General features: G+C 44.5%; 1 protein-coding gene across 7 annotated transcripts in view; it reads right to left on the bottom strand.

Moving 5' to 3' along the window:
- Positions 1 to 4,748: 4,748 nt before the first annotated feature.
- The window catches only part of fgfr3 (fibroblast growth factor receptor 3), a 65,345-nt gene continuing 58,020 nt past the window's right edge, over positions 4,749 to 12,073 (bottom strand). For 5 of the 7 annotated variants that reach the window (XM_070979005.1, XM_070979004.1, XM_070979007.1 and 2 more), the window contains exons 10-18: positions 11,528 to 11,676; positions 11,077 to 11,198; positions 10,774 to 10,884; positions 10,495 to 10,685; positions 9,742 to 9,864; positions 9,143 to 9,213; positions 6,100 to 6,237; positions 5,668 to 5,773; positions 4,749 to 4,957 (exon numbers count right to left, since the gene is read on the bottom strand). In XM_070979005.1, coding sequence (XP_070835106.1) covers positions 4,793 to 4,957; positions 5,668 to 5,773; positions 6,100 to 6,237; positions 9,143 to 9,213; positions 9,742 to 9,864; positions 10,495 to 10,685; positions 10,774 to 10,884; positions 11,077 to 11,198; positions 11,528 to 11,676 — 1,176 coding nt within the window. In that variant the 3' untranslated portion in view covers positions 4,749 to 4,792. The remainder of the gene's footprint in view (positions 4,958 to 5,667; positions 5,774 to 6,099; positions 6,238 to 9,142; positions 9,214 to 9,741; positions 9,865 to 10,494; positions 10,686 to 10,773; positions 10,885 to 11,076; positions 11,199 to 11,527; positions 11,677 to 12,073) is intronic. The other 2 variants (XM_070979010.1, XM_070979006.1) reach the window with 1 other exon arrangement.

Genomic DNA, 12,073 nt, shown 5'->3' with positions numbered 1-12,073 from the left:
AATCGCTTCCTCTCTAAGATTCTTACACAATAGCTCACGCGGCTACACGTAAAACTCTACTCATGTACATCAGCATATTTCAAACTATGAATTCATCTGGACTAACGCCGTCAGGTTAGGACTGCACGATGAAAAGAAAGCGGGATGAAAAGCGGAGGAGAGCTGCGTGAAAGCTAACCGATCCGACCTGGAAAAGCAAACTAAATAAACAGAAACATGTGGATTGCGAGGAGTTTGAAAGCTCCGGGAGGAGAGGCGTGCACCGCAGGAGGCCGAGTAACCGCCCTCTCCTCCCAGCTTCATCTTCAATCCTGATTTTCTTTGTGTTTAACGGAAAAGACAATAAATAAGTGAGTCAGAGTGGAGGCGACAGGTGGTCGAAGGCCGATGTGTGACTGTACATACAGTAAGAGCCCCTCCCTGCCGAGGCCGGGCTGTTTATTCATCCAGCAGCAAAGGAAACACGTTCGCTCTCGAGAAGATGTGTTGTTTTTAACATCTGTCTGTTGAGCAGCACACATCTGTTTCAGGTTTTCAAGGCTGACACTGATGTTTCTGCGTGAGGGCTGAGGATGTACTGCTGGTGCAAAAAACGTTAAGTTTAAAATGAGGATTCAGTGTTTTTCCTGTCATGATGAAAAAGCACCTGAAACTGACACTGAATCTCCCCAAAAACTTCTAATTTTTTTTATTTTGGCTGCGCCGTATCATAATTCAACATAAACATTATTACAGCCGTCACATTTTCTATAATAAACCTCCGGCATCCTGTGCTGCTGTCCAACGAAATGCATTTATCTCCAATTTTTGCAAAGTTGAGCGGATTCAGCGCTAATGTTAGCGAGCTAGGCTAATTAGCTTCCACTTGTTTCATGGTGTAAAGGGACAAATGTCAAGTCCACTGTCGCCACAGGAAACGCTCTTGAAGCTGGAAGCATTTTATTATTATTTCTATACATTTTGGCACAATTAAAAATGAGCTGAATTAGCTGTTAGCAGTTCCTGTTTGCAGTGTAACCGCAGATGTGCAGAAAACTATCACAGTGTTACTTTGATGCTCAAGAAAACTTAAAAACGTGCTGATTCTCAGGCAAATTCTGCAGCTTTAAGGATCAGATCAGAGCATTTATGGATGTTTAGATGTATGTGTATTATGCCTGTGAGCTCAGACTTGACTGTTTTGTCACCATGACACACGTTAAAAACAACACAATCTTCTTAAAAGTGATCTAACGGAGACACAGAGGCTCTGTGTTCGTCAGCATCAGAGTAAAAAGCTCGACGAGGACGCAGAAAAAGGCCAGGGAGGGCGTCCAAATAAAACAAAGGATAAATTAAGCCAGGAGCAAAGCCTGATGGGGCATCAGTATCTAGTAAATGACTACTCTACATCATCATCTTCTGGCTCTTTAATGAAAAACAACACTGAAAAGCAGGTAGCTATGAATAAAAATACTCTCACCATAGGGAAAGCTTTTACCCAGCATGGAAGAATAAATAAAACAAAACACCATCCGTTTCATCAGATCCATCCAACCTTTACACAAGTGCCTTTTTGTCCGTCTTGTTCACTTGAAAAAAAAAAAAAAAAAAAATCTGGCTAATATGTACATAGCCTGCTTCTACTGAGAACTGCTTTTTATTTTCTGCTTCTTTTTTTTGCGATTATACATTCAAAACATGATCAAAATCAACCATTTCCTTTTTGTTCGCTAAATTATTCCAGGCACTTTAGAGATTTGGGCCAAAACTGCAAAACTGTACTGAAAACAGACATAACAAGAAGTGAGCGTAACCTTTCGCTTTACAAAGACCTTGTTTCCGTGCATAAACCAAAGGAAAAGTACACAATTTGGTGCTCGAAAACACAAAAATCTCCCAGTGTAGCAACAGAATTAAATAGTAATTTTCACACTTGAAGTACTTTAAATATTGGGGAGATTTCTTGAAGTACTGACTCATCTTGTTGGGTGCATAAATTCAGCTGACACACTGGAAAAAGGCCGCTGCACAGCGAAGCGTCGCCGCCGTTTCCATTTAGCAGCGAGTGAATCATGTTTCTGAACCCTTCGATGCCGCTCGAACGTCGCTTTCCCTTTTGTGACTTTGCTAAAAACAGACTCTGTAAACATTTCAACCCTTGCGCTTTTTTTGGGGTCAGCTGGAGAGATGACTGCATAAAAGGAAGGGGAGACATCCATTTAGCAATCCCATGATCCTTCCCTGCACGCGTAACCTCCGCTCGCCTACATTCGACAGTGCAGTATTTGGTTCAGAGATCTGAGAACTCGGAGAAATAGACTTTTAAGACTAATTTGGCACTTTTTTTTGAAGCAAACTAAGCTTGTAGAAGGATCCACCACAGACTTCAGAGTCTACTTTAACAAACGGATATATATATATATATATATATATATATATATATACTGTATATATACTTTTTCTTTTTTGCCGTGTGATCTGCAAGTCGCACAGCAAGCCTTCATTTCAGTATTAATACTATAGAGCAGCGATAAAATCTCAAGCCTCTGGGCAGGATTTTTAGTAACACTCAAGCACAAAAGGACAGAACAGCTTTGTATTTTTGCTTTCGAGCCGATGGTTTCACAAACGAGTGTGCACACAGGTGCGAACGTCTTGCTCAAGGGCACTTTGACTCCGCATGTTAGCGTCATCCTTGTGACCTTTACAGAAACCTTTAAAAATCCATCCAGACATGCTTTAACACTGTTAAATAACACCTGATAATGTTGATATGCTTCGAATTTCTGGGGTCATTTGGTATATTTAATTTATTTCTGTACATTGAGTCTGAATCGAGGACTGAGACCTTCTTTCTGGAGCAGAGCCGCTGACAATGAACTATCATACGGAGAAATCCAGTGTTAAAGGGGAACAGAGGGCAATTTCTGCACTGCACTGTTACTGAACTCATAATCCCACAATGCATTGCAGCTAAGCACCGAGTACGCTTGGGGAAAGCAAAGCAACATTCACTTTACTTTAAAAATCTGTTGCTAACACTAGTTCTCGAGCATGTTTTCAAATTTTTGTGGATGCAACACACTTCCTCCGTATCTGCAAAGCATTCTGGGAAATGCAGCTCACTAAAATCATTGCTTTTGTTCATTAACTGACTTTTCTAATAACTAATGATTTTCTTCTAGTTAATTAATCATATAGCATCTTAGCTAACAGGAGCATTACTTTTAATGTACAAGTCAGGAGTAAAGCGCATTGCATTGTGGGATTTGGGGTACAGTAGCGTACATGCTATGCACATCTTTTGTTCCACTGTTAGGATTTTGGATGCACTTCGTTATTTTACTTTGCAGACTGATCAGTGAAACTGGAGGAGGCTGCTGATGATTCACAGCTAGATGTTGTTGTTGTTGTTGTTGTTGTTTTGTTCAATACGTCTTTAAGTACTTCAGTTCTACTAAAAGGCCTCTCTGGTACACTTATCGAAGCGCTGCTATTTCTTGCCCAGCAAGAGTTCATCGTTGCTTTGATATTGCAAACGTCAACTTTTCAAACCAGAATTTGAACTCGGTGGAAAACGTCCGACTTCCTTCTGCAGGAGCCTTCGTCTCACGAGTCCTCCTCCGGCGGTCCAATCAAACTCGCTCTCAAAAATCATCTTCGCGTCTGTCATACATTCTTATCTTTTAAAACTGTAAACAAAAAAAAAAAAAGATGGATCGAAAACCAGAGGAGTCTGCCAGTTGTGAAAAATAACGTCGCAGTTCTGTTGTAAAATAAGTTACAAAAAAACAAACAAAAATCGAAATAAAAATCTTTGCGTACAGTACTAAAATCCTAAACTAGACCTTTCGTACGTAAGAACCACATGTTAAGTCTATAAATATCTTTACAAATATACACGTTAATTATTCAAATAAACCTTTTCTGTATCACTTTAAATGATTAAATGATTTACACTTTCATGACAGTGTCTTCTAGATTGCAATGCTTCCATCCTAAAACAATACTTTAAAAAACGTCACTTTTTGTTGTTTAGGTACATGGCTGTGGACAGCAATATGATACATATTTGCATTTATATATTTACAATAAATCATTTTCTAGATACATAAAAAACCTCAGAAGCTTACTGTATTAATTACTGAATGGCCCTGAAAGTCGTCCGATGAGGAATTTGTTCCATGATTATCACAAAACTGTTTTTTCGGGATGCTTAAACGTGACGATGGCGTACGAATTCATGAGAAAACACATTTAAATGCTCATGTAATCCTCTCTGTTGGCGAACGTCTTCTGGAGAAGCTGAGACGAGTCACTGAGTGTCTTCGGAAGAACGAGTCCCATCATCGATTGATTCTGGCTTTGCTGGTATCTTGTCAACGGATTTTCTTTAAGATCGCGCCTACTGGATCGCCGACCAGTCACCGACCAATGCCGTTCGTTCCCTCCTCTTATATCCTCTTTGTCTTTTTTCAGTCTCAGGAGGTTTTTATCCCAGTAGGCACGGAATGGTTTCACCCCACAGATTGTCCGTAACAAAAGACTGGCCCGAGTACAAAAATATAATTTCATTTCTGAAAAGAAGAACACAAACATGGTTCAACGGCAAAAAAATAATCCTTCAATGTTTCAGGAGTCTCTTGGGGAGGAGGAAGAAAAGTCAACGAGGGTTTCGACCGAGAGTTTAAGACGAAGCACTGTGGAAGTATTGCATGCAGAGGAGCGCTGAGAGGCGTTTGTTAGTCGCACGCCGCGAGGCGAGAGGAGGTTAAAGTCCGACCCCCCCCCCCCGGTCCCAGCTCAGCTTTTATGTCCTAATCACGCCGTTACTGGGGAGCTGTTTGGGAAGACAGGGCTCGTCAGGCAGCGGGTCGTGGGCGAACACCGAGTCGTCTCCTGAGGAGCAGGTGCTGTTGGAGTCCTGACAGGTGGGCGAGTACTGCTCGAAGGGCACCGCCAGGTCCAGGTACTCCTGTCAGGGGAGGGGTCAGAGGTCAGACGGGGCGACACAGTCAAATCTCTTCTGTGGTCACATAATCAAGTGACAAATTATATAGTTTTACTGTATTTTGAATATGTTAATTGACTTCTACAGAAAAAAGACTATAAATATGCTTTAGTGGTTCTTTCTTATGTAATATTCATTTTTGTTGTTTTATTTTGCTTTCAAAGTTCTGATCCTGTGTCAGTTGTTCTTGTTATATGCAAAATATGACAGAAATGTATGATTTTATATAAATATTCCTGTTTTCTCTTCCTGTAAAATGCATGTAAAAAGTATTTTTGATGACTCATGTTGAACCTGGTGGAGTTAACATAAATTCATCCAATCAAATATGATATTAGCCAACGAGCTAACTCAGCCCCTCACATGAAAACACTTAGCTTGTAGTTGTAGCTAACAAAGATCAAGACCAAAGATCTCAAAAATTTTCTTGGTGAAACATTTAACATTTCGTGGTTGTGTTTGTATTAAATGATTTTTCCTCCATCCTCCATCCAGAAATATGTCTCATTACAGAAGATGAACTCGCTCTTTCCCTCTGACTTTAAATGCTTTATGCTTAGGAAAGTGTTTTCTAGTGGGGCGAGGCGGTCCAAGGTAAATCTGGAGGTAGAGTTTTGTGTTCTTCCAGGTGCTTCCATGTCAGCAGTGAGCAGCAGCCGTGCAGGCAGACTTACGTCGGTGGAGGTCATTGATAAAACCCGGTCGTGATCCTCTACCAGCTGTCTGAAGGTCGGCCTCTGCGACGGCACCGCGTGCCAGCACTCCCTCATGATCATGTACCTGAAACACCAGCAACAAGGTTTCCTCACTCTGCATCTCAGCCATTGAAATACACATTTACAAGCATCCTCAGATCTTCAATGGGACGTTTCCAGTGATGCGAATGGATGTTTTTTAAAATGGGTAAAATCTGATTAAAGGGAGAGACTTCATATTTTTGGGATATGTGGAGGTTTTTGCAAGCGGTTACTTGATGTGACTTCCAATTTTGGTGAAAATTCATGAATCATTTACATTAAATCAATAAAACCTTTAATCACTTTTAAAGAATTGTGTCTGAAAATCAGTTTTATTGCTTTTTAGTGATAATCCATAAAGACACCTACAGCTCATGGGTGCAGTTTGCAGGTTTATCCATCCGATGTCCTTCCTTCAGCAGCTTAAAGAGTTCCTCTACTGGGATTCCAGGATACGGCGAGCCCCCCAGGGTGAAGATCTCCCACAGCAACACCCCATAGGACCACCTGAACGCACACACAAACACACACAGCGAAGACAGATTTAGAGGTCAAACAGCACTCATGGCCTGCAGCAGAAGGAGGATGGCGCTCCCCAGATAAACCAATGACTCTGGTTGGGGAAATATTGATCTTCAATAATGTTTACTGCAACCAATTTAGGAATCAAGTTGACGTTCTTATTGTCTGGGACGGTCGGTCGATATCTGTAGAAATCAACAACTCATCCCTCCAGCCAGAAAGGAGACGAGTGAAGGCTTGAACCCGTCAGAGAGAAATGGAAGACAGATTTAGCTTTGTTAATAAATACAGAGGTGAGCTGAACGGAGACATTTGAACTACAGCTGTTCATATTTAAGCATGGATGTAAAAAACCCTCTCAGCAGATCACATGGTAACGACGAAAGACGAAGGAACAACAAATTCAAGTTTTTCCACATTTGTGAGGACAAGGTCTGTGTCTGTGGCTCGACTTCACTGCTGCATTATTCCTGAATTGTTAAATGAGGGAAGGTAATCAGATAATGGCGCTCTATTGACCCCGGGTACGATTGTTCGTCTGTTCGTCCGCTGAGTCAGAATCAGAGCCCCCCCCCCCATTGCAGCGCTCAGTAGGCTTTATCTAATCATCCATGCTCCGGTCCAGAGGGCTGAAATCTACTGCCTGAGCCGGCGAGTCCACGCAAAGGAAACATTTGTATTCAGAGGCAGAAAAGACGAAACACAAACTGAGGACAGTTGTAGGAGTTGAGAATAACCGGCTGGACATCTGAACTCTACTGAAGTCATTATCTTTACTCTTACATTTGCTGCAAGGTGTCAGGGATGAATCTTCACAGGCTTTTACGTGGCTGTCAAGATGTAAGCACTTAGTTTTCATTGGCGCCTGCAGCAGTAAGAGTTCTGTCCCTCGGTTTGATTTCTTTTCACACAGAAAAGTCCAAGCGAACCAAAGTGCATCACTACAAACCAGGTGAGAATAATCTCTTCGCTCATTGGTCAGATGTGGTCAGAGAAGGAGGTCCACTGGCCAAACGCAACCTAAGGTAGGTGGCATGAGTCCAGGTCCGACCTCGATTCCTTCTCCAGTTAGCTGCTCATTAAATTCAACCATCTGAATCACGTCATGCAAACCTGGCTACGAGAGCCGACTCGCTCAAACGCCTCGTTGTTGGATTGGACTCATGCTCCCATCACAAACAAACCTTCTCTCGAGGGTCTTGGTCTGGTCCAACCCAGGTTCGATTAAACCCACCAAACCAAGCAAGTTAGGCTGGAAAAACGAGGTCCAGCTCATTACAGGAGTTTGGATCTTTGTAAAGACAAATCTAATTTTAGGCTATTTGAGTCTCCAGAACAGTAAAAAAACATCTGGTGTTTCCAGAAAATGAAATATATCACAATATATATTGAAGTTGTAAAATCCCAAAGATCTGAGATGATTATAGTGAATCTAACCGTGTGACTGCTGGTAGGATTCAGAGCTTCCCTAAACCATCCAGATCTACTGGACAGTGATCAATGAACTGACTCATTGGAGGAGTTTTCTCTCCTATAAATCAGTTCTGTGAATGAGTCAGAGCCAAAAGCTCTTGTCTTACGCTGCACTTTTCTTCTGTTTTACACCAGCTGCCACGTTATTGGCAGCATTAAAAACCCAGTGGCTGAAGAATTAAGATGTCTATATCAGCTCTAAACAACCCCCACATATGAGTTTTATAACGTGAATTCAAGTTATTGGTAGAAACTGTCAGCTGGAAGCACAATGCGATGATGCAGATTCCTCACACTCTGCACGTTGTTTGCACAGAAACTGTGTGAAACAACCCTGCAAAAATCCTACAAAAACGGCTCCCTGAGGCTCCTCGCTGCCAGTTCTGCCTCCAGAGCTGCAAACGTTTGGAAAGCTGCATCAGCTGCGATGCCAGTTCTGCCGTGCGAGCGGCTGCACGCAAAACTTTCCTTAAATTCACTCCTCTCCTCGCTGTCCGCTGCGAGCGTGCGACAGATTTGTTTTAATTTGTTGGAATTGTCCCCCGTCTGTTCCTTGTGTAACACGTTTCAGTAAAAACCATCACAGGTCAAAAGTCAGAGTCCCCCGGGGTGTGTGAGAGTAAACTGGCTGCAGAGCGACTACTGTATAAAGGGAGGAGGAGGTTTGGCGGGAGGATTGACTCTGTAATCCAGACCTGCTGAAATAACAGAGCAGGCTGATTCTCCTCTCGGCCCGTTCCCAGTCTAGTGTAATCACACGGCGAGCCAGTGTTGACAGGGGCCCGTGTTTGGCTTGGACGGCCGCGCTGGGGACACAGCGTCTGGCTGCAGCCGACGGGGAGGGGGGGTGGCGAGGAGCGGTTTTTGGGGGGTTCGGCTACCGCAAGACAGGTTGACTTTGTGACCTCTTCGCCTGAACTCACCTTTCTCCTCCTGATCGCAGCCAGCGGGAGCGATCGGAGGTCGTAAAGGGCGGGTTTGTCTCCGCCGGCCCGATTCCTTGGGCTTGTTGTGGAAAAGCGCCCTGAGGGGAACGCCTTGTGATAAATCCACTGACCCTCTCATCTCCTCCTGCTCTGGGCAGGTTGGATTTACGCTGATAAAACAGAAAGATGTCGGGTCTCCATTGTGTTTCTGTCTCCCTCTGATGTCGTGTTGGGAGATTAAAGAACAAACGCAGCCAGGAATGTGAAGCCGCTGATTCACAAGAAGCTCGGGATTATCGAGCGAGCGCAGACGACAGCGAGCGGGAGATATTTGGAGAGGGAACGCTACGAGTCCATATTCACACGCACAAACTGGGCTTTTGATGCTAACGCGCTCAGTCACGATATTTCAACACCCGGATTCCTCCGGTGCACGGCGGCTCCACATGAGCGGACCGGCGGCATGTGGCGGCGGGTTTGTGCAAACTCACACGTCGCTCTGGTGCGTGTAGACCCGGTCGAACAGAGCCTCCGGAGCCATCCATTTCACGGGCAGACGACCCTGCAACAACAGAGGTACAACAGAAGCGCTTTGGTCAGCAGAACCATTCTGTACAGACCCAAACACACAGAGCCATGACTGACCTTTAGCGGCATCGCTTTAAGAATCTCAGCCACATTCATTCGGCAGGTGTAAAGTGTTCTGACTACAATCTGGACAACTCATCATGTTGAGATTCTGCCATGAGCTTGAGGATCTGATTTCACTGTACGCAGTCTTTCCAGGTCTGTCTTCTGAACTCTGTGGACGTCTACCTGCGTCAGCATCAAATCCATATGGCTAATGCTTGCTTCTTTCTTGAGTGTAAATGATTTTGCCCAGAAGAATCTTAATTGGTTGACTTATCAAACGTCTGATCTCGCTTTCCTTCAATGACCTGACAGTAACGCTGCAAGGCAAAATCTCATTTCCAACGACAAGAAACTGAAGTCACTACGTCCCCTTTAGGAGCCGTAGAGTATTCAATTCTGGGCAAAACGTTTAGCCAATACTTCTCTTCTGACAGAGACTCCTGGTGGGATAACTCACGTTCGTGGTCTTTTTGTAGTAGTCTATATTGTGCACGTCTCTGGCGAGACCGAAGTCGGCGATCTTCATAACGTTGTCCTCCGTCACAAGGACGTTCCTGGCTGCCAAGTCTCTGTGGATGCACTGAGGGAAGAAGTACAAACACATCAAACACAAATCGACAAAACACACTGCACAGGCACGCGCGCACACACACACACACACACACACACACACACACACGTACTCGTACACCAGCGCAATGCAGGCTGACATCTTTCATTTACCACTGGTGGACTTCACCACTCGTCCTTAGAAGGCGAATACCGACCTTCACTCCAACCCGAAAACACCAACCTCCCTTAAATCCACAGTTACATACCAACATCAAAGCTAAAAACACACCTTCACCACAGCAAAGCCAAGCTGTGACATTCCCTGGGCTTGATTTCTGTTCTCACCGAGATTGTAAGATTTAATAAAAATTAAAGAATGTGCAGTTATAATTACAACATTTAAACGACAGTTTGTTGGCCTTGTCTCGCAGGCCCCAAAAACCTTTTTAATTTCAATATTTTCTTAGAAAGTTGAGCAAGGTGCTGGCTAACGCATCTGTACGCTGGAAGACTTTCCTTGTCTTTTTATTTCCTTCAGGATTAGCTGAAGTTGAAGGCAGCTTAATTCCCCCAAAACACGCCTGCATCCCCTCACAGAGGCTCCGCTCAATCAAACTGCACATTTGCATTTCAGCGACAAGGCGTCATGGCGGCTGACCTTCTGCGAGGCGAGGTACTCCATGCCTCGGGCAACCTGGTAGGCGCAGGACACCAGGTCTTTGAAGGTGAGCTGCTCGTCGGGGATTTTACAGGTGTCGAAGGAGTAGTCCATGCCCGGCGGCCGCCGCGCCCGCAGGTACTCCCTCAGGTTGCCTTTGGAGGCGTACTCCACCAGGACGTACAGAGGACCTGCATGCAACACAGAGCGCAGAGTCACTTCCTGAACGCGGCTGATTATGGTGCTTATCATCCCGTCTGCAACGCCCTGCCGCCTCACCGTCCTGCGTGCACGCTCCGAGCAGGTTGATAATGTTTTTGTGTTTTCCAATCATCTTCATCATCTCCATCTCTGACACCAGGTCCGACAAATCTTTATCTGTGGCGTCGTCTAAAGAGAGTGAAGGCAGATCAGAACACGTGATGAATGACACTGTGGTGGACAGCTGGCGCCAAAATACAGAGAAGCAGGAGACTTCAGTTTGAGCGTATGGGAGACGAGAGAGTGCTGATTTCCTGCAGGTAATCACAGAAACCTGTGCTTTAATTCCTGCAGGGCAACAACAATCACTAACTAACTGACCTTTTAACATTTTCACAGCTACGGTGAGCGGCTTGTTGGGCTTCTCCTTATCGATGCCGACGGCCTCGGCCATCACCACCTGACCGAAGCAGCCCTCCCCCAGAGGTTTACCCAGAGTCAGCCTGAAAGAGAAGAAAAACAGTCAGCGCTCGGATTCTCACCACGAGCAGCGTTTGGGTTTTTAATTTCTCTCTGCAGCTCTGAACGAGACTGATTTGACTGCCAAGTACAATAAGTGTGAGGACGGCATCACGGTGACCTTGATGCATCGACGGCTCACATGTTTTCACAGCGCACAACGGTGCAAAGGCGACAGCACGGTGTCTGTCAATTCTGAAAAATGCTGCTTGGCAGCGTGAAAAAAGCCACCGACCGCCATGTTTTCTTTCTGACAGGAATTTAAATGGCTGTGATGAATGTAGATCCGTGCAGCTACTTTTCAGTCTCTCACCGTGTTCGAGGAAACTCCCATTTGGGGTCGGAGGGCAGCTCCAGCTCGGAGACGTTGGCGAGCATCGGTCCGTCGCTGGATGACAGGCGGGCGATCCTGACCAATGGCGTGTTGGAGTTCATGGAGGAGTTGGAATCCAAGGACACCTGCTTGGGTGCAAAAACAAACTGTTATAGTCTCTGAAAAAGGCGAGATGATGTGCGTTTAAACAAGGAGACAGACGGAAGAGAGAAACTCGACCTTTGACCCGACTGAGAATATCTACCTCCTCATCTCATGTCACTGCCGGATGAATTTTTCCTCTGTTTAAAGTCTCATTGATTTTAAATGTCGAAGCCAATAACCCAGCAGCTGAAACTGGAAACATCATTAAAACAAATATTTGTCTGATGCTGAAAAATGTTAAAGCTCTGGCTGTAAACTGTGAGGGAAACTCCAGCGAAGAACATCTTGAAAAACAATTTAAAACAGCCACTGGTTAACCTTGGCTTGAACTTCTCAGAGTATAAAGGAGTGGAGAACTTGTCAAGATTGAATGCTTTTTGA

Source organism: Chaetodon trifascialis, chromosome 14 (genome assembly GCF_039877785.1).
Source record: "Chaetodon trifascialis isolate fChaTrf1 chromosome 14, fChaTrf1.hap1, whole genome shotgun sequence".
Taxonomy (NCBI): Eukaryota; Metazoa; Chordata; class Actinopteri; order Chaetodontiformes; family Chaetodontidae; genus Chaetodon; species Chaetodon trifascialis.
Note: the sequence above shows the minus strand (reverse complement) of the source record. Positions and strands in the feature narration are given on the sequence as shown.